General features: G+C 44.2%; 2 protein-coding genes across 4 annotated transcripts in view; one reads left to right on the top strand and one right to left on the bottom strand.

Annotated features, from left to right (window-relative positions):
* Window positions 1-22635, bottom strand: part of KPNA5 (karyopherin subunit alpha 5) — a 55369-nt gene continuing 32734 nt past the window's right edge. Inside the window, exons 15-18 of one of the 3 annotated variants that reach the window (XR_014786664.1) lie at window positions 20843-20978; window positions 18694-18790; window positions 13985-14081; window positions 2-13389 (exon numbers count right to left, since the gene is read on the bottom strand). The gene's annotated coding sequence lies outside the window, so the exon portion shown is untranslated. Of the gene's footprint in view, window positions 14082-18693; window positions 18791-20842; window positions 20979-22635 lie in introns of all 3 variants that reach the window. The other 2 variants (XR_014786665.1, XR_014786663.1) reach the window with 2 other exon arrangements.
* FAM162B (family with sequence similarity 162 member B) lies at window positions 5788-21602 on the top strand. The gene is made up of 4 exons (XM_084827376.1): window positions 5788-6175; window positions 8601-8712; window positions 18163-18271; window positions 20851-21602. Exons 1-4 carry the CDS (start codon window positions 6010-6012, stop codon window positions 20947-20949), a joined length of 486 nt encoding a protein of 161 aa, XP_084683502.1. The 5' UTR covers window positions 5788-6009; the 3' UTR covers window positions 20950-21602.

The following is a 22635-nucleotide window of genomic DNA, read 5'->3' as shown; positions in this document are numbered from 1 at the left end:
GCTTCAGCTTATTCCTCCCCATCCAGCCACTCACCGTCTCCAGACATTTGGACAGGGATTCTACGGCCAACCTTGGTGAAGATTTGAACGAGAGGTAGAGCTGCGTGTCATCCGCATATTGATGACACCGCACCCCAAACCTCCTGATGATAGCCCCCAGCGGCTTCACATAGATAGTAAATAGCATCGGGGAGAGGATGGAACCCTGTGGCACCCCACAAGTGAGTGGCCACGGGTCCGAAACCTCCTCTCCCAGTGCTACCCTCTATTTCATTCTAGATACTGCTTTCAGTAGCTTATTTGGCGCAATATTGCCTTGTAATGGTGTATTTATTTTGAATGCTGAGTGATTTTACACAGGAGTGGGTAATCTGTGGCCCTAGGCCCTCATGCGGTCCTAGGCCCAATTTCATGTGGACCACTGTCTAATTTCAAAAATCCTTGCATGCGGGAAGGAACAGATCAGGCAAGAGTGATCTGTCCCTTCCATGACAGTCCACTGGATGGGAAGGAAAAGAGGGTGGAAGAAAGAAAAAGAGAAAGGTATGACCCACCCACTTTTGACTTTGGCCCTGCCCATCCCTAGCTTTAGCCTCACCCACTGCCGATGGGTGGCCCCCAATGACTTACCCACCAGGGAATGTGGCCCTTGGCAGAAGAAAGGTTCTCCACCCCTGCTTTACAGGGCTCTTCCAGGCAATTTACACATACATTTTATTCTTAGCACAGATAAGTTCATGTTGTCTATTCTACACATGTTCATATTTGACTTATTGCTAGCATATTGACAATGCAGTCCTACACATGTCTAGTCAAAAAGTAATGCCCATTGAATTTGGTGGGGCTTACTCCCAGGTAAGCGGGAATACAGTGGGGTAAGTGGGTATAGGACTGCAGGTTCACATTTAAGGTCCATATTTAAACTGAAATGAAACTGCTGTAGGATTTTTGTTTTCTGTGGAGAAGAGCTAGGCACCTCATGAAGAACAGGTTATGCATGTGGTTCCTCTCTTCTTCAGGAAGTTAGAATTATACACAATCAAATCAAATTTAAAGAGCATTACAAATGTAAAAATAACAATGCCATCGTTTAATTTAAACCAGAAAAAAATGAAATCATTAAAAGCCTTCTGGAAAAGAAATCTTGCAAACTTGTCTAAAAACAGGCAGAAATAAACTTAGGAAGGGCCTTTGGAAAGGGAGTTCAATAACAAAGGGGCCACCACAGTAAAGACCCTGCTGTTTACCCTAGCTGGGCGTTTTTAATATTTCAAACTTGGAGCTGTTCCCACAAGGAAACTGGTGACAGCATACTACACCAGCTGAATGGAAACACTGTTTAAGGGCAGCACCATATGAAATGTGTTGAAACAGTGAATCCTCAAGGTTATGAACATATTGGTGGTGGTTACTAACTGGAAAACAAGTCTCAAAGGGCATGTCATTTAGCTGTTGATGGAAATACCATACTGAACTGCTATGCTACAGGATTTCTCCATGTTTTGTTCATCAGCAACTCTTAAAATAGTAGCCTGTGGCTACCAACGGTCCACATCTGGTCACCAAATGGCTTTCAGTAGGTCACTGAGAACATGACAGAAACAGTGAGAGAAAATGAATGCAGAAGGTCTTTCAAGAGCAGCCAAAATGACTGGGGGATGGCGAGGAGAGGCCCAAGGGGCCTAGGCAGCAGTGCAGAATATTATTCGCCTTCCAATTCCCATCAGCCAGCCAGCCAGCCAGCCAGCCTGGTCTGTGGTGAGGGATGATGGGCATAGTAGTTAATCAACATTTGGATGACAGCACATTTCTCACACCTGTCCTGAGGACAACAGGGACCTTGCTGGGGGTGGGGGGCGGTTGACTGGCCTCACTGGCCATTTCTGGGGATTCAGCCTTCCCCCTATGCTAACAAATGGATACATTTTAGCAACACGCTTCGTTTCTAATGAAACATGTCTGATCCAAAACAAATGTTGAACACTTTGTTTTTGGACATTTCACAGGCACCAATCAGGCAATCATGCTTACATGAATAAGCACTTTGGCACTCATTAAGTAATTGCTTTTTTTTTTTAAGGATTTCTTTGAATTTTTAAAAAATGGTTGTGTTAGTTTGTTTATTACATTTATATCCCTCCTTTTTTCCTCCTTAAGGAACCCAAGGCAGCGTACATAATCCTCCTCACCTCCATTTTATCCTCACAACAACAATCCTGTGAGGTAGGTTGGACTGAGAGTCTGTGACTGGCCCAAGCCACCCAGTGAGCTTCTGTGGCCAAGTGGGGACTAGAACCCGGATCTCTCAACTCCCAATCCAACACTCTCACCACTGCACCACACTGGCTCTTGTGTGGTGAATTGGACCTTCCCTTCTGCACCCACAGTAGCTATGTCATGTCCATTGGTGTGGATGGAACATAGCAAGGTATAGGCACAGTAAAACCACAATACCTCGAATAGTGGGGAAAGTCACTTGCAATTCCACTTGTAGCTTACATTGGAAGAGCAACGATTCACATCTAAAAGCGGCTCAGCCTTGACTCACAGACATCTACAGACATGATGCATATGCAGACCTGGAGCATGGTAATGCTACCCGCTACCTAGCACTGTTTCCCCTTTCTTTCTCCTATCTGGCCTGGCCAGTATGTGACCAGAGCTGAGGTTTAATTTGGAAGCCTTTACACAGCCTCCTTAATGGCAGAAAGCAAAGAGGATCTAAAGAGCCTCTTGTTGAGGGTGAAAGAGGAGAGTGCAAAAGCTGGTTTGAAACTCAACATTCAAAAAACGAAGATCATGGCATCTGGCCCCATTACTTCCTGGCATATAGAAGGGGAAGAAATGGAAGCAGTGACAGATTTTACTTTCTCGGGCTCCAAGATCACCGCAGACGGTGACTGTAGCCATAAAATTAAAAGACGCTTGCTCCTTGGGAGGAAAGCTATGGCAAACCTAGACAGCATAGTAAGAAGCAGAGACATCACCTTGCTGACAAAGGTCCGTCTAATCAAAGCTATGGTTTTCCCAGTAGTAATGTATGGCTGTGAGAGCTGGACTATAAGGAAGGCTGAGCGCCAAAGAATTGATGCTTTCGAACTGTGGTACTGGAGAAGACTCTTACGAGTCCCCTGGACTGCAAGGAGGTCACATCAGTCAATCCTAAAGGAAATCAACCCCGAGTGCTCATTGGAAGGACAGATACTGAAGCTGATGCTCAAATATTTTGGCCACCTAATGCGAAGAGAAAACTCTCTGGAAAAGACCCTGATGTTGGGAAAGACTGAAGGCAAAAGGAGAAGGGGACGGCAGAGGATGAGATGGCTAGATAGCATCATGGATGCAATGAATATGAACTTGAGCACGCTCCGGGAGAGAGCGCAGGACAGGAAGGCCTGGCGTGCTATGGTCCATGGGGTCACGAAGAGTCGGACACGACTTAACGACTGAACAACAACAACAACACAGCCTCCTACGCAGGTCGTGAAATGTAAGACAGTGTTGGCCTGCAAAGAATAAAGCAAACTGGGGTCTACCAGACAACACTGAAGAACTGCTGTAAGCAGAGTAGCAGACAAAAGCCAAGATTTGTTGAACGATGCCCCCTTGTGGCATGAGACCATCATTGCTGCTACTTTGGATATAGTCCTCCCCACATGCAAGCAAACTACAGCTAGAAGAATCGAGCCTTTTATAGTGCAATGGACCTGCCTCGTTCATGGCATTTTATGGAGGGTCCAGATGACATTGTCATTTTCCAGTTGTAACCCTCCTGCATTTTCCCACCACTTCTTCTGTCTTTTCCCCCCACAGAAATTCCATTAAGGTGGGAAAGACAGGATAGCAGCACAATGCCTTTTGACTGGGAGTGCTAGAGAAGCCATCTGTCTGCAAGCACCCCCTTGTCACACTCAGCAGCAGTCATTTTCTTTTTCCACTACAGACAGATTTGGTCCAGGCACCAGAGTTCCCCCTAGAAGTCCATATGGGGTGGTACATAATGTCAATTTCCTATACCTTTTCACAATATCTCAAGTCTCCGCTATCATTACGGACTCCAAAATATGCCATTGTCCCTTTTAGCTTTAAAATAAAGATTAGCAAAGATATTCTATAACAGAATCGATATCATGTCCATAAATGAGAGGTTCTGAATTTTTTCTGGGCTGAACAATGGAAACCAAGCAAGTGAATCAAAACATGGCTTCATGTTCTTGAGATTTTTAACCCTCTGTGGAAATTTCGTAACTTCTGAAGAACGCCCTTCTTTCCTTCTCCAGGCCCTAGAGGGATTGTCTTTGTCTTGCACTAACCAAAGCGTGTGAGTCAGCGGGCACTGTATTTGTGCATGTTCCCACACACACACGTCTATTTCTTCAGCATTTACGGTTTCCCTTTGGTTCTTGCTGCCCTCCCCACAAAGTTGTGTTGTGTCAGGAGACACAAACGGAAATACTTCTTCACACTGCGCATATTTAAACTATGGAATTCACTACCACAAGATGTAGTGATGGCCACCAAGTTGGACATCTTTAAAAGTGGATTAGGCAAATCCATGGAGGATAAAGCTATCAGTGGCTACTGCAGTATGCCTCTGTATAACAGTTGCTGGGGAACATGGGCAGGAGAGTCCTATTGTGCTCATGCCCTGCTTGTGGGATTCTCATGAGCATCTGGTTGGCCACCGTGAGAACATAATGTTGGACTAGATGGACTTTTGGTCTGATCCAGCAGGGCTCTTTTTATGTTCTTACCTTAAGATGATGATGTGCAGGCAGAGTGAAGGTTCAGAGTAAGAGTCTCTTTTAAAAAAAGTAGGGTTGAAGAATCCCAGGGAGTAGTATGAGCATGTTGCTTTGCATCTTAGGAGAGTCCAGTGTGAAATGGGAGAATTTTGTGTCGAAGTTCAAACATCCCTTTCCTTTCAGCACCCCTTTCTGGAGCAGGAGCATCCTGAGTATAATAGTTTCCAGGTGAGTAGGTTTCAGATCTCTGTCTGGAGAAGCGAGTGCCCTTACGGGGCCACCCACACCTCCAGAACCAGGAATGGAGGCCAGGGAGGTTGACCATCCCTGGCCTACATCATCCATAAGAAACAGCAATAATAGATCAGAGACTTTTTAGCAGTACTGTTTTAGGTTGTTCGGCCATAGAATGAGTTCACTGCTTTTGCTGAATATGTGATGTTTTTATTGCTTTGAATTTGGCAAGCCGCCTTGTAAAGGCTTATGCTAAAAGATGGGATGATGATAATGTGCATCTCTAAACAAGGCTTCTTTAGGACTTAGCCACACTCATCCAGCAGTCCACATACACTTGTGGCTCTTCAGATGGCAGGACTGGTTCCGGGGGGGGGGGGGATCTAATATGTCATCACAGTGGTGCCCAGGGCCACATTATCTGTGGTGATGTTTTTTCCCCCAAACTTCCAATTTCGCACTAACAGCGTGATCCTGTGCATGTCCATGCTGAGGTAAATCCCACGTTGTTCAATGGTGCTTACTCTCTCGTAAGTATTAAGAATTGCCACCTAAAGCAAGAGAGGCTTCAGTGTAGCAGTTCTTGAGGAGGAGGAGGAGAGCTTCCTGAGGGTGCCCCCCCCCCCCAGCTTAGCCACCCATCTGAAAATCTTTCAAGTGAAGACAAATGCAGGTAGTAACACAGTTTATGAGATTCCTTTTCTTTTGAGCTGGGCGTAAGGGTAGCTGAAAGAAAACCATAAGACACAGTGCTCTGCTGGCATAGAAAGGAAGCACTTCTTGGTGTCACTTTGTAAGGAGGAGAAACACAGGAAAGGAGGAAGGGGGAGGAAGCGCTGGCAAATGATCAAGGCGACTGGAAAGAGCTGCTCCTGTTCCCAGGCATGGAGAGGCGGACACAGAGATGATAAAAGCAGGATGCTGGGGATCTGGGCGTGATTTCTGTTCTCCTGCAGTTTAGACACCGGCTGGCTGTGGTAACTGAGGGGTTTTGTGGCTTGGGTTTGATGCCTGGCTTGCTGCCCTTACCATGATGGCTGCAACTGGGTCCTGCATCCGTCTCAGGGTTGGACGGCTCCTGGCTGAAGGGCAGCAGCTCCGTGCTCCTCTGCGCCGGCCTCTAGTACCTGGGATCTTGGGCTCCGCAGCTTTGTCCTGCACTGGTCAAAACAGAACCTCGGGAGAAAGGGGCTCAGGTGAGTGGCTGGAAAGGACTCTGAAGTCTTAGCAAAGGAAAAAGTTTTTAATGTTGTAAAGTCACCTTGAGTCCCAGTAGTGAGGGAAAGGCGGGATATAAATATAATAACAATAACAATAATAGAAAATCCCTTCAGTGTGGCCCAGGAAGCCTTCCCAAGTGTCAGCCATCACTGTTGACCCCTGCCCCTTAGCTCAAAGACACCACCACCTTCTTGTCCCATAACAGGTCTGTGCCCATAAATTTAAAAACCGCTGCAACCCTATCTTTCCATTCATGTTTTTTGCTGCCTTTAGTGTTTCCAAAGAACGTCACCTAGGGAGAACATCAGACAATCATACGCTGGTGGAAGAAAGGAGCATGCTGATTTAGTTGCCCGCCTTGTGGGTCATATCCAATAGTCTAACTTAAGTCTCATACATTTCAGTGGGTCTGCTCTAAGTAGGACTAACATTGGTTTCAACCCTGTGTCTTGTTGTGACAATGCCACATCAAATGATCAAGAATTGACCAAGTTAGGGCACAATCCTATGCATGTTTAGTCAGAGAAAAGCATGGCTGGCTGGGGAATGCTGTAGACCTTTTCTCTGTCTAAACATGCATAGGATTGCACCCTTACTGTTTTTCTCATTTAATTTCAGTAACTTAACTATCTCACTATCGTGTATCACAGTTAATACCAATAACATGTTCTGATTTATTAACAACAACAACAACAACAACAAACAGCAACAGAAATGAAAAAAGAATGGTTAAGATAACTAACATTAGAACAGAAACTTTGAATTTTGGAAAGCAGATTTGTACTGTGTGGTGCAAAACTATCAGAAACAAAAGAGGCATCTAATAAATTATGTCTGTGTTGTTAAAGTGTTTGACCTCCTTTGAATGACAGAAAATCCAGTATTTTGTTTTCAGCAAGTTAAGTAGAAAAATAATGCCAAAGCAGACATGGCTAGAAAGGAACCAAGAGATGGGGACTGCATCAATTAATATGCATCCCTTGGAATGCAGGGGCTATCACCCAGCTGAAGATGCTGTCTGCTAAACTGCCCTCATGTGTTTTCTCCCAAAGGGTATAATAGACAGTGGCTCTCTCTTGAGGTATGTACCCTTGGAACTCCGCCCACCCCCAGGTGGTTGTCTAGTTTGCCTTGATGGTTAGGCCAGCCTTGGGAACAGCACTGGATCCCAGTGAATCCTGATTTGGGGATTTAAATTGCTAACTCATGACAGAACAATGCCTGTAATCTGAGCAATGTCTGCAATTTAGAGCTGACACTTATTCCTCTAAAGCTATGGATATGCATATGGGCCACATTTTATTTGATGGAAAACCATGCATAGAACGTATTTGCATTTGTCACCAGCAGTTGATAATAGATAATTTTATTTGTAATTGAAATTTTGAGTTGTAAAATTATTTTTATCATTTTAAAAATAATTTTTAAAGTCATTTTTATCAGCACAGATTAGAAGAAAACCTGTAGTGGTCAGTTTGTTCCTGTTATAGTGTCCAATTGGTTTCTCATTTGAAAAATTAGATGGGGACCCCTCAGGGCCTAGAGTCTAGATTGTAGCCTGATTAAGGCTGCAATCCTATACCTATACACCTGAAAGTAAGCCCCATTTAACTCAGTTGGGGCTGGGCTTAAAGTCTGAGAAGACATATATAGGATTGCACTGTAAGCATGTTATTTCTTTGGCTTCTGTATTTTGGCTGAGTGAAGGAGAAAATGTGGATTTATTGATTAGTTATACGCATGAAAGCACTGACACCTGGGTCTTTTCATTTTAATAAGGTGTAAATGTAGACTTAAATGTGCTTAAGTCCGTTGCCTTTATAATAGGTGAAAGGATTTGGAATCAAGATCCAACAAATGGTTCTGTGCCGCTGAAATACTTCTGCTTGGATGAGATGTAACCCAATGGCATACAATAGAACCTCATGTCACCTGTGCCACTTCAAGTCATGTGCAAGGAATGGACCAGGGCAGTGAACAGAAATTATTAAATTAAATTATTAAAAAATAGCATTGTTGTATTCTGCTATAAGTTTGTTATAGTGCTATACCTCTCTTTTATGAAAAAGGAGGTATCGTGCTATAACATAATTATGCTGTTTATTTAAAAAAAAAACTTTCTGGAGGAAGGAGATTTTTGAGTGTGTGTGTGTGTGTGTGTGTGTTTGGTGGTGGCAATGAAGCTGTTACATATATCTGCAAGTGCCACGGGGAAGTCAGACTATAATGGATGACATATCTAAACGTGTGATGACAGATCTAAATGAAAGTGGTGGGGATGAGATTAACCTTTGTTTGGAAAACAAAGTCTGACTATGCCTAGATATTTCTTTCCTTCCCCTTTCCTCCATGCTGTGATTATACAAATTGATGTGATGCTTTGTCTACTGGATCTTTAAGCTGAGAAGATGTACAAAGTGCCGGATGGCTACAAACTCTCAACATTTGACAAGAAAATCCTTTTGTGGACTGGCCGCTTCAAGACAGAAGATGACATCCCTCCAAGGATCCCGTAAGTTCTTCATTTTAGCAGACCACTAGAACTGGGGTCCCCAATATGGTGCCCATGGGCCCCAATGTTCCCATGGACACCTTCCATGATGATCTCCAGGCTCCCAGCCCCTCAAGATTTTTATTTTTGAAGATTTTTTGTAATTAATATTTTATTACTGCCTCCCCAAGCTATCTCCGCTCACCCCCAGAATGTCTATGTGGGCCTGAGAGGCATTCTTAGAAAATAAAAACTATAGGTGTCTAGAGCCCAGACAGTCAGGAAAATAAAGAAGGTAGGCTGAAGGTTATGGGGAGCTGCTCGGAGGGCTAGCGGGTAGGGGCAGCATCCTGGGGGGTTAGAGGGGATGACAGCAAGTGAAAGGGATATTTTACCGGTTTGGTGTCTCTCTCTCTCTGTGTTAAAGGGCTTGTTTGCTTTGGTATGGTGTGTGTTTTGCCTGTTTGTGTTTCTCTGAGCATCACCTGTTTACCTTCTGTGAAATGGGTATTTTGTTGTGCTTTCTGGGAGCAAATATATGATCTGGCATTTTGTACTCACTTTCTTGACCAAGTTACTTGCCTCTGAGTCTCCTCAGTTTGCCTTCTCTGAAATGGGTGTTGGAGCAGAAAACAGTGGGTTCAGGAGAGTGGTTTTGTGTTTTCGACCTCAGACCAAACCTCTGCCTTGTATTTGGGAATGTTACTTTTCTTTTAGCCTCACCCATTTATTTTTGGAAAGCGGGTGTTTTGTAACACCTACCAGGGAGGCCATTTTGATCACGGGCAAGCCTCCCATGGCAGCCATTTTGTGAGAGCACCCAAAGAGAGCACTCTTAAAATTCCAAATATGCCATTAGCCCAGCAAGATTGGGGTCCCCTGCACTAGGAATACTAAGCTGAGGAAGAGCTGTTCCCATATTGCGAAGCAGTCACAAGCTGGTATTAATATATCTTTTGGAGGGGAGAGAAATGGAACTCTTGAGAAAACAATGGTGTCTACCTAGCTTAAAGTTAAGTGTCTTGTCCTACTGATTTCAGTTGGAGAGTTAAATACAACCATTAGGAGGCTCAGCTTGGAGCTAAGAGGAAAACAAACTCCAGGAAAGAGAGGGGATGGAAAATAACATAGCTGAGAGAAGAGTGGGCGGCGGAAACACGATGGCGGGGGGGGGGGGGCGGAGAGCAACCACCAGCAACAGCTGAGAAAAGCAGGTCAGCTAAGCAGCATCTCACAATTAGGAAGCCGGGAGTAAACAACCCCCAAAGATCCTGAGGCAACAACGTTTCTGAGGGTCAAACTAGATGTGATGTCAAAGGTGCATGTTTGGGCTCATCTGGTTCTTTTACCAAACGCAGCCACAGGGACCACTGATCCAGATCAGGACCAGGGCACAGGGGATGTTATCCCTGCTGACGCCAACCCTCAAACCAGGCGAAGCTGCTGTTTTTCCCACTTGGAAAAACTCATACAGATGTAGCTGTGCCTGTAAGCATATCCAATTGGAACAAAACAGTGCGGGGGTGGGGAACAATTTGCAGAGGAAAGTGGCATGTTAGGAAAGGGTTCAGACCCCCAGCTAGCAGATTACATCACAGAGGAGGACCAGAGCCCCCGGTAACCGCCAGTGCTAAGGAACCACCCATGACAGTGGTCCAGGAGAAGCCTGGGCCTTCAGGGGAGACTGCTGAGGGTCCCCCCCACCACCACCCTAGGAAGAAGCAGGTTTCAGTTCAGAGGCAGAGGCAGAACAACCACTGAGTCCCTGGGAATGGGAATGCCTGAAGGGACAGGCTAGAGTCCTCACACTCAGGAAAAATGTACCGTTGCAGCAAGACACTCCTCATGAACAAAGGGCTCCTCATGTGTAGGGTTCTCCTCACAAGGAGGACCTTCCAGAAGTGTCCGATGAGCTACTGCTGAACGATGGTGGGGTGCTGGCAGCTCCTGCTTAGAAGCCTCAGTTCCATTCTGGGAGAGCTGCTGGAACAATGTCTCCTCCCCAACTCTGGACCCATTATACCTCTCCTCCCCAGCTTCCTCTGACAGAACTCCTGTAAGTATCCTGGGCTGCCTTTGGTCACTCCTCTTGCTGAATCACTGTCTGCCACTGTGCTCTGAGAACTTTGCTGGCCTTGACCTTAGACTGGCCTTGACCTTGTTACTTGCCTGCTCCTTACCTGTACTAGACTTCGGAGGGGGGGGGGGTCGGGTCAATTAGCCAATACCCTAGCGCCTCCCCAAGCCCCTGTAAACAGGGCACTAATCCAGATTGGGGGACCACAGCTGCTTTTGTATAATCAAAAAGATGTTGGGAATTTCAGTCATAGACCTCCACCATCACAACCATTTTGATCCTTAAATTTACTCTGGTTTGGTTGATGGTGCCATCATGTTTCTTTCATTCAGTTGGCTCCAGTGCAATTGGCTCTGTGCTGAATTGTGCCCAGTTTTGTTGGTATTGGTCTCAATAGTAAGGAGTACCAAACACATAACTTGTGTTCCCTCAGTTCTGAAAGGCAAGTAGCTCAGTACTTCAAGAAGATAAACCTTGGAATCAAAACGACTAAAGATGGCTGCTGGCTTTAAGAGTTGGTCATACTAAATTTCCACCATGTGTATATTTTGTTTCCTGTATGGATGATATGAGTCTGTAGTCAATCACAGCTTCCCACTGTGTGTACATACAGCAAAATATAAACAATTGTGATGGTCACACATGACTATCTATATACAGGTTGCATGTTATTTCCCACATGGCTGTGCTCTGTGTGTGTGTGTGTAAATATAATGTATGAAGTGCCCATTAGGAAAATTAAAATTCTAGTCAGAAAAAAACAGGATATGGTCTGAAAGATTTTGATACATGTACAAAACAACTTAATTTTGCTTGGGGGGAAATTTTAACATGAAATTGTGATGGAAACTGGATGGTATCAGTATTTGTTTATAAAGCACATAAACAATGTGTTCTCATCAACTACATATTAGATGTTAAGGCTAATATCTTGGTTACAACAACAAAGAAAGGCAGATGAGAAGGAATGTGTGTGGGAAAGGCAGCTAACAAAACATGTTTTCTTGCTTTTTTATGACAGCTTTTAAAAAATGACAAACACTTATGTGAATGTTTAGATTTGGTATCTCATGCTTTCTACTCTGTAAGTGCCATGCACATTGATGGTGCTAAATAAATAAATAAATAAATGCTTAAATGACTTTGCAAGCCAGCACATTTAAATAATGTATATAGGCTGGATATGTGCGGACACAGCATGAGGCAGTTTAGCATAGGTTATGTACCAATGTGCAACTGAATCATACAGTATACGCTGTGTTTCCACCTGACTGCACAGTGTTTGTGTGTCTGGTGTACAACTGAGGACCATATTAAACATTATGCTAGAGAACATGAATCATTCTCTAAACTACTGCTGCCAAAAATGGCCACTGCATGTCCCGTCCCTCCATCCTGTACTTCTTGTAGAAATTACCTTGTGGCATGGTGTTACAACATTTTGTGTTTCCCTACCCCACAGCACTGGCTAGTGCTGACAGGAAGCAGGGGTATGTGGAACATTGATACAATATAGCATGAGGTAAATTCTACTAGTCTATATAGGGCACACAGGTGGGCAACTTGTGGTCCTCCAGATGCTTTGGCCTACAAATCCCATGAGGCCTAGCCAGCATAGCCAATGGTAAGAGATGATGGGAGTTGCAGGCCAAAACATCTGGACAACCACCAGTAGCCCACCCCAGATATAGATGCTACTAGATGACGGTGGCCATTTTTTGTGGCAGCCATGTGTTTACCATAATGTCTAGGCTGGCTGTGTTCAGGGTGATCTCTGATGTAATTGCTCATCTGTGGGGGATCTTCACAATAGAATGAGAAGCTCATTGGAGTATTTTCTGGATTTTCATGGAAACGGCTTTGGTCTGTCAGGGACACACAAAGCAAGATAAGCCAAGTGTACCGTACCTTTAAAATCCGGTTTTCATGGGTCACACAGTGCTTGAAAGGACCATACTTCTGGGTTAGGTGGGCGAGTAGAACTGAATGTCATCAACTCAGCAGGGACTGCTCAACAAATGAGAGAGCCTTGTTTCCCGGCCCATGTTCGGGCTCCCCCCTGCTACTCCATTATTATGAATGGAGAGTAACTAATTCACAATTCTCTAGAAACAACCCAATTACCCAGTGCAGCATCTGAAGGCTCCCCCTGAGAGCATCCCACCTACTCCAGTTTTGCCCCATTCCAGCAAACTGTCATGGAGTTATAACTTCCACCCCTCCCCCTGTTTCCTTCTCTGGGCACTTTCTCCCTGCTCGCAATGACAGGCTCTCCTGATCCTGAGACCTTGCCAGATCGCCCCTCTGATAAAGCTCTTATGCATCAGCGACTTTACACAATATTGGGGACACGATTTAACACAACATCAGGGAAGAGAAGTAATGCAAACATCAGAGAAGTGCATAATCACTGAGGCTAATTACTCCCACTGGGGAAATGGAAGAGCAGGATGATTCTGAAGGCATGAAAGAGTGCTCTAGGGCTTTGATGTGCTGGAAAGGCAGGTGAGTTACTTTAGTTACTGACGTTACCGAGGGCAAAGTCAGGTGAAAGACACACCCCTAGGAACACCTCGATCATATGGAATTTAAAGCAGAGGGATGAGCACACAGCAGCTGAACTGCAGGGGAGCCAAATAAAAGAAAAACAACAGAGTAAAAGTACTCTGCAAAAATGTGGCTTCCTCACAGGTAAATTTTGGGGTGGCTGCAGAGTGGCCACGACATCACGTGCCCCTAATGACTTCAAGCCACAGCAGCATCAAAGAAAACCTCACATGTAGACGGGCCCCTGGTGGCTGCATCCTTGTACAATTCTTAGCTGTGCAGAGCATTGCATTACATTATCTCCCCCATTACCTCTGCTTCACAGCAGGAGCAGTAAAAGTGTAACCAGCAGTACCAGGGAAGTCATCTATAGCTAGAACGAGTTTAAAGCTCACATTTGCCTGAGTTCCACATGGCTGAGAATAATAACGAGCAAAAGTTCAATCCTATGCATGTCTACACAAAAGGAAGCCCCACTGAATTCAGTGGGACTTACTCCCAGGTAAGTGTGTATAGGATTGCAGCCCAAAGGGCATTTATTCATGTATACGAATCCCAACCTCCAACATTCTTTTCCTTGAAAAAATATTGTTTCTATCCTGTAGTTAATATACAAACACTTGCTAGGCTCATGTAACATTTGCTGGTGCTCAGTACTTACTGCTGTACCTTTTATCTGCTTGTGTTCCGGTTTGCATGAAGAGATCTTTGTAACTTTCTGAACTCTGATAATGAAGAATTGTTCTAGCATAGTACTTCCCACGACCTTTAAAAAAAAATGATGAAAGTAACAAATACTTCTACAGTGACAAATATTTTCTTTTCTAACAATGTTAGTCAATATTACTCCCCCCATTTTTCTTCTTTGGGCCAGAACTAGTTCCATTTGTTTTCTACATGACAAAAAATTACAAGGAATACTGAAAATATCACAACAATCATGAAAGAGAACCATTTTATATTTGCCAAGAGGATTACAATATTAGCAACAGGGCTGGCCCATGGCATTTTGCTGCCTGAGGCAAAGGACAAGATGGCGTCCCCTCCATTCTATGTACAGAAGCCAACTGGATCTTACTAACATGTTGGCAATGGGACAGCATCCTCCACTGCAGCTCTGGACAGCAGTCTAGCTTAGGGGGTGGCACATATAGCTCTGTCCTCCCAGCTTCTCAATGCCACTCCCTGTCCCTCAGTCACCTCATTCTGCCTAACAGTAGGACTGATGCTGATGAGTAGTAAACGCAGGCAAAAAACAAGGACTTTGTTTTTTGGAACAAGGACTTTGGAACTTGCTGACAGACTACCATAGCTGCATGAACTTTGATAAAGGCTGTGTTCCATAGCGTGCGCGTGCCAGTGAAGAAAGCCCTGCAAATCTTATTTGGGTGAAATATGGAATTAGAGCATTGCTAGACCTGGGCCCATGGCAGGGCCAGCCCAAGAAATTTTGTTGCCTGAGGCAGAGCAACAAATGGTGCCCCACTCACCCAGTGCCAGCTCCAGGTTTTGGAGGCCCCTTGGGCAAGACACCCCCTCCCTCAGTGAACCTAGCTTCTCGCCACCATTGTCACCAGCTGCTCTTGCTCCTTATTCTGTTTCTCATTGTTGCTACCACTCTGCATGATGTCAATAGCTCCTCCTTATCACCACTGTTGTCTGGGCCAGAGTGAGAGGCAGGTGAACAAAGTAGGTTGCAACGGTGAAGAGGAGCAGCATATCCAGGGGGTTTTTATCAGTGGGCCCCTGTTGTGGTGTGACCAGGCCTATGACACCAGCCCTGCACCTGCCCATGTCAGTGCACCCAAAACCAAACAAGTTATTTTGACGCATAAGGCAGAAAATCTCAAAAGCACTTCTCCAAATCTCTGGCAATAAAAAGCCCATAACATATTTTAAAAAACAAGGAATTTGCCACTTTCATGACACCCAAAATCTGCTGCCTGAAGCAGCCGCCTCACTCTGCCTAATGGTAGGGCTAGCCCTGGCCATAGGCCCCAACCCTGAATCTATTTCCCAGGACTCTGGATCTATTCTCCAGAGCCCTGAGTGTCCATTGGTGCCAATAGAGGGGTTTTTTTTAATTGACAGTTTAATTGTTCTGCAAGGGGTGATTTTCAAGGGGGTTGCAGCTGAGGAAGGAAGGGTTAATTCTCCCCTACCCAGATGGTGCAACACACCCCACAAAATGCCCCTGCATGGTAAATAAGCTTAGAAAAATGCTTCCATTGGTGCTAATGGGAGTTTTCCCCATACGGTTAATTGCCAATCAGGGGATTTCCAGGAGGATCACAGTTGGGAAATGAAGGGTTACGCCTCCCCTCCCAGCACACTATGCCAACCATGGCAATGGAAAAAAACCCTTCCATTGGTGTTAATTGAAGCTTTTTTCTAAGCTTAATTGCTTGGGGTGGGGGCAATTTTCCCCCAGAAGGGAAAGAGAGATCCAATTTGCACTATTAAACAACCCATGGTTTGCTAACTATGGCTTGTTTGGAAGTGAGTGAGCATACTGGCTTCTACCCGTTTCTGCTTTGCTCAACAACCCAGTAACACCCCATTCCTGGGTTGTTCTCCATGATGTCTGAACCTAAGAACAAACCATGGGGTAAAACCCTGGGTTGTTTCTCCCTCAACAATCCAGAATTCTGGGTTCGGGCATCATGGAGTACAACCCAGGTCGTTTAGCAAAGTGAACGCAAGCAAATGGGTGAGAGCCAGCTCACTCCTGCATGCTCCAAAACAATCCATGGTTAACAAAACATGGGTTGTGTAATTGTGTGAACTGGGTCAGAGAGAGAGAGAGAGAGAAGCAGGGGTAAGGGACAGAGAGAGATGAATGGGGAAGAAAGAGAAAAAGATGTCCCTGTGTGTTTGTTATGTCTCCTCTTGATCTTTATGTCTCCCCCTACCTTATACTGTGGTGCCCAGAGAGGTGATACTTAGCCTGCTCTGCTTATGTCATCTTCTGTGTGCATGTGTCTTTGTGCATGTGTTGAAATTTGGGGGGAAAGCCACAAGTCCCCACCACGTTGACAGACAACTCCAGAAACTGCAGAACAGAGAAAGGGAGAGAGCCACCCTTCCACACACTTCTTTCTGCAGTTCTTTCTTTTTAATGTAATGTTGGACGACCTTGAGCATCCCCCTCCTGAAAATCGTTCTAGGGTCCCTGGGACTGGGATATCCTGCACTTTGTAAAAGATTACAGGGAATTGTAACAAGGTCTGTTTTCCTGTTTGTTTTGTGCCTCTGGTTTAAGGAACTGTTCCAATTAGTGTGTTGTAAAATACAATTAGTTGATTTAACCAAACAAGCCCATGTTTTGTTCCTCTCACTAAAAGTGACTTAGATATTAATTGGTTTAATGTGCTTGCCTGGTTTTGATTTGCTCATGTTTAAATGCATTTAGCCTCAATAGCATGAAATCCAGCTGTCCTCAGATTAACTATTATTTCCCTACCAGGAGAAAGCTGGAACTCTGAACCCTCAGTCTTAGTGTTCAAGCCTGCTTTTGCAAGTTTGGCTTGCAAGGCATTACAAAACTGAACAGGGATACAGTAGTCCTAAAACTTCATTGGGAATGCAGCCAACACAAATGTACATCCATAGTCTTGCATTTTCTATTCACTTCAGTGAGGTTTATCATAGGATGAACTCTACGGAAGCAGTTGTTTACTCAAAAGCAAGTCTCTGTGAATTCAACAGAATTCACTCCTAAGTAAGTGCACATAGGATTGTATCCAGCCAGCCCAATCCTATGCATGTTTACTTGCAAGTTCCACAGTGTCCAGTGGGGCTTAACTCCTACTCGTCGTTGTCTGTGTGTTTTAGACTTTTTCTACAATATTCAGAGGACTAGAGGCGTATTTCACACACACGGCTTCTCTACATGAGCAATTTATTGCACACTTGTGATTGGCCATGCGCAAATGTTTGTGGGCCCTTTACATGACATCATCGACCTCCAGGACGTCTCCTGCACTTTTCTCCATTTATCCCACTTTCAAAAAGATCGGGGCTGGAATTTTTTTAAAAAACAGGATATTGTCAGTGTGTAAATTTGGCAGTGCTATAATTCAGCCACTAGATAGCGGTGTTTCATTGAACATATAGCGCATTGCCGAGAGGTGAAGTTTTCAATTCCACATCACATGCTCGCTGTCTGAAGGAGCCTGTGGTAACCCAGCAAAGAAAATGGAAGCAGAAAGTCCTGGTAAAGTTGCTGGATTTTAGCCTGGTGTAGAAATGCTCACACACTTACATATAAAGAAAAGTAGTGTCTTAGAATTCTGTGGAAAACATCAGATTCATCCATTAAGGATAGCATTGCCTTTTGGCTTGTATCCAATGTAGAATAAACTGAAAATAGTTTCATTGTTAAAAGAAACTCCGTCTTCATTCCGGAACCTTAAAAAGAGCACTTTTTTGCCCCATAAAGTTTGGTTTAAATTTTGAGAGGGGTAGCCATGCTAGTCTATGGCAGCAAAACCAACACAGTGTCTTATAAGGTGTTACAAGACTCTTGGTTGTTGATTTCAGTGTAAACAACAAAACTGATTCCTCACTTAAAAGCCAGTTAATTGAATAAAAAAAGTTTAATACGTTGGACAGTCCTAGGGTTAACAAATGTGTCTGAAACATGCAGGCAAAAAATATATGCTTACCCCAACCTATATTATGTTTTATTGTATACGTGTCAAACCTAACATGATCAAATTACTAGACAAATGAAAATTAAAGTCCTAATGTATATTTGTTTCTGCTACAAGCAAGTAAATATACAGCTACTGAAAGCATTTGAAGATATCTCACATTAATTGGGTCCAACCCAATTTCTGTCATAGGCCGGAGATGCTGGATGCTGCAAGGAACAAAGCTCGAGTAAAGGCCTGTTACATCATGATTGGCCTCACAATAGTGGCTTGCTTTTCTGTGATTGTCTCAGCTAAAAGAGTAAGTACTGTCCCATGGGAAACTCCTGGATTTTGATAGGTGTTTCTTTAAAAAACAAACCAACTGCTAGACTTCTATTCTAGCGACCCCCACCCCACGCCTCCGCTGTAATTAGGATTTAAAAGCCTCATTTGCACAGGAAGAGGAAGGGAAATTCTTTATTTCTGATCTCTTCTTGGAAATGCAGGGGGCAAAATGGGGACCCCCTGAAGGCTGTATCTGGTGTGTGGGCCTGATATTTTGCTTCCAGTTTACGATCAAGCCTACATGTTTAGGATGGAGACCCACGGCCTTAGAACCAACTTAAGGTTCTAAGCCATTGCATTATACTCTGTTAGGAGAAGGCTTGTCAGCACTGCTAGGCTGGTAATATGACACAAAAATGGGTGGAGCTGGGTGCAAGCAGCACAGGATTCACCTACCTGCCATCCTAAAGGCATCTTGATCACCACATATCCTCCTCTGTTGGTACAACCAATAGCCTGCATTGCCTTGGGATCCATTGCAACACAACTCGTCCTGTGACACAAATGTCAGAAACTTTGGGTCATATGGAAGGCATCCAAGTTGAGCCCCATCCCTTCACCAGCATTGCCCGAGACATTATAAGCTCGTAGTACAGTAACAGTGCTGTAGGACCATGTAACACAGTGGTACTCAGCTTTTTCTGCATGGGCTACATACAATAGCCCAAATACTACAATAATGTTGAAGTACAAAGCTTGTATGAGTCAACCACGTTCTCCTGTGCCCTATCTCCTTCCCCTATAATCATTTCTCCTCCAGGCAGGATGAGACAATTGCCTCAGATGCTGTGGAGGGCAGCATTGGCAGCCCCCCATCCATTTCCCTGCCTTGGAGGACAGTCTATCCTGAACCTCCTAAACTAGCCTGCTGCCTTCAGGTGTGATGGCCGTTACTCTTGATTCAACTGCCGGCCCAGTTAGCTTCTATATGCGGAACAGAGTTGGGCACCATTTTGTCCTTTGGCTCAGGCAGCAAATTGAATTGGGCTAGCCCTGCCTCCGGGCCTCTTGTATCAACTCAGATGAGTTTATTCACAGCTCCGCCTTTTTGACTATCACTTCTGGTATGAAAGGAGGAGAGCCTGAGCTCTCTAGTAACCCAGAAGGAAATAGGCAATGCAGGGTGACTAATTAGACTGCCCAACCATTGCCTTCTGAAGGAACTTTCTTGAGCTACTATCTGTCCTTGAAAGGGAACTAAGGAAGTGGTGAAGAAAGGTGCCCAAGTGGTCAGATATACTAATCTAGCCCTCCCAGATCCCTGACAGAAGCTATCTAAGAAGAGTCAGGCCCAAGTGGAATTATGCTACCCTTGATCCTTTTGCCTCAATTGGCAGATCACCTCAGCAATAGAAAGGGACCTCTGGGGCCTGAAGCAAAATGTTGTAGTGCGGAGTGCACCTGCTCATGGCTGGCTGGCTCCTTTGCCCTCTTCTAGGATACTCCATTTCCCCTCCTGCCAGGTTATCAATTTCCTCCCTTCCAATAGCCAGTCAGCATTCCATGCCTACTTGGCATGTTCATTTCTTCAGTTTGGGGTTTTTTTGAGGGTGGGGGATGTCCTGCCCCACAAAGATTTTTCCCCTAAACTTTGTGTATTTCAGCAAACCTTGGGGTTCTCTCAAGCCTGTTGGTACTTCCCTCTTGTGTGTGGAGGGTACTGTTTTGGCTACACAAGGACTAGCACTTGAAGAACTGAGATTGTTTTTACTTTAAATTATGATTTTGAAAATAGTGCAGTTTGGTAGAGAGGGGAGTTGGGGGGGGGGCGGATTTACCCATGCCAACTTAAGAAACCTCTCAAGATGTGCTAAAGTGTATAATAAAAGGTTTGGAGGCAACTTAAGTTATTAGGGGGGGTCACCATTTGATTATGTATTGCATTTATACACTGCCCTTCTTCCTAGGTCAGGGTGGCGTACATGGCTCTCTCCCTTTATCCCAGGGATGGGGAAGCTCAGACCCAGGAGCCTGGGGTCCAGGCTGGCCCCTAGGGTTCCCCAAATGATCACACCCCTTTCCTTCAGCCATTGATTGTTTGGTGGTTTCCTGGCTTTTGTGCACTTTTTCCCCATTCTAAGAGGCTGAAGTGCCTCTCCTAAGGCTGTGTTACCCATGGTAAGAGGTTGAAGCTACACTATGCTGGTATAGTTTGTATTTTTGCCCCCACCATTTTCCCCTTGGCCCCGCCCCATTTGCCTTCAGCCCCACCCACTACAGGAATGCAGCCCCCAAGAGCTTCACTGAAACTGAATTTGGCCCTTGGGCTGAAGGAGGGTCCCCACCCCTGTTTTAGCCTCACAACAATCCTTGTGTTAGTTGGAGAGCGACAGGCTGAAGATAAGCTTTGTAGCCATTTGAACACAGATTGCCCCAGTCCTCATCCAGGACTTGAACCACTGCACCACATTGGCATTTGTGAATTGGCAGAATAGGACAGGTGGGCCCTGCTTGCCAGCACATAGCCACACTACAGGGAACCCTGCCTGGCTCTCAGTTGCTTGTTTTGCAATCACACTGCACTACTATGAAGTGGGTGCTGTACCTTTGCAGGCTGCTGACCGCCATGAGTCCCTTACAAGCTGGAACCTGGCAAAGAAAGCCAAGTGGCGTGAAGAGGCTGCAACAACATCAGAGTCAAAGGCCAAATAGAGGTGCACACTACTGGAACTGGAGGTGTGCTGGGAAGGAAGAAAAAAAGCAGCATAGTTGATGAAAACCAGCTTCCTGGGGAAAATTCTGAAGAAAAACTAAATGTGACTTCCTATGAACAACCTTTATTTGCACTTATGTAACAAATACCAAGTGAGATTATCTATTTCAATGTCACAAGTAAGGGACTGAGTAAATTAAAGTCTGTTGAAAGTTTGTTCTGAAAGGTTTCATTCACCATCTGCCTGAGTTTGATTAAATAGCTGTTTATGTAGAAGATAACACAATTCCAGCTACCCTAACACTACGTTTTCTGGTTGGTATTTACTGACCGTTGTCCAACAAACTTTGCCCTAAAGAAACAGTGTTACATATCATTGTTCCTTAGAAAAAAACTTGACAAGCTTGCGTCTTACCAAGGATGAAGATTTTTATTTATTGTTTTATTTCTTAAATAAAAAGCAGGACACGTGTGAGATGGTTTTTATTTTCTCCCATAATTCAAGTAAAGACTTGCAGCTTGTATGGAAAACAATGAATAGCAGGACAAGAACAATATGATGCCTTGGGCATTTCAAGGTCCTCGCCAATCTGTTTGGTAGTATCAGATATTAAGGACCCTAGTGTAGATTATAGTTGGTTCCAGCAGAAAATTCAAGGCGATTCATCCTACTAAATGAGATTATACTGCATTGGAAAATGTTATCACATCATTCAAGTGCAAATTATTTCACTTCCAACACCAAAAACGTATTTCAGGTGTATGTTGTATACATATAAGAGGTTTGCATATCACCCAGGAATCACTCTTACATATTCTAGATGCAACAAGTCCTACTGAAATGATGGGGCTCATTCACAAGTACATTTGCATAGGACTGTGTCTTTGGTGAAAGACCAAACCTGATACGCATCTAACATGTTCATGTAGCATATTTGCTGCACAAGCTAGTAATATCCTATCCATGATGGCGTTATTTTCACAGGCATGTGCATGACACTGAAGATATTCCCTTCAAATATAAGCACCATCTCTCAGTCTACTTTATCATCATGGCTACCTGGAATGAATGCAAAAAGTTGTTCTTTCCACCGAGTTCATAACTGGTATCTTCAAATCCACGAACCTCCAGACTATGAACAAGGTTAACATCATGAAGGCAGACACTGTACATGACTTACAGACAGCTGACACCTGACCCATATGCAATTTAAGAACTATTTCTACATTCATGGTTTTGCCTTGCTTGCACTTCCCAATTTTGTTAAGTGACATGAAAGTTGTTCTCAAATTGAGTTTTACTGCTTTTGTTTAAACTTATTCTAGTTTAAGGAACTTTTTAAAAATTATCCTTCATTACGCCTAATCAATCTCTCCCCCGTAACTCTGTTAATAAAGAAAATGGATGTAATTTTGTTTAATTTACTATTAGTAGGAACTATTCATAAGAGAAGGTCTGATTGAGTGAAGTCAAATGATGCAAGTGCTTGCTCTTCTTTCCTTTCTCTTACTGAAATGGATTCCCCAGATTCATAAGCCACTGAAATATAAATTGAGTTATTTACTGAGAACTGCGGGTTGGATCCAAAGCTCCAGTGTGCAGAGTTCCTCTAATCTTTATAGTTATTGTGTTGTGTGTATTTGGGGGACAGGGTTGAAGTGTATGGTGGATATTTTTACAAATA

Source organism: Heloderma suspectum, chromosome 1 (assembly GCF_057233095.1).
Source record: "Heloderma suspectum isolate Gila_16-S chromosome 1, 16-S_ref, whole genome shotgun sequence".
In the NCBI taxonomy this organism is placed as follows: domain Eukaryota; kingdom Metazoa; phylum Chordata; class Lepidosauria; order Squamata; family Helodermatidae; genus Heloderma; species Heloderma suspectum.
Note: the sequence above shows the minus strand (reverse complement) of the source record. Positions and strands in the feature narration are given on the sequence as shown.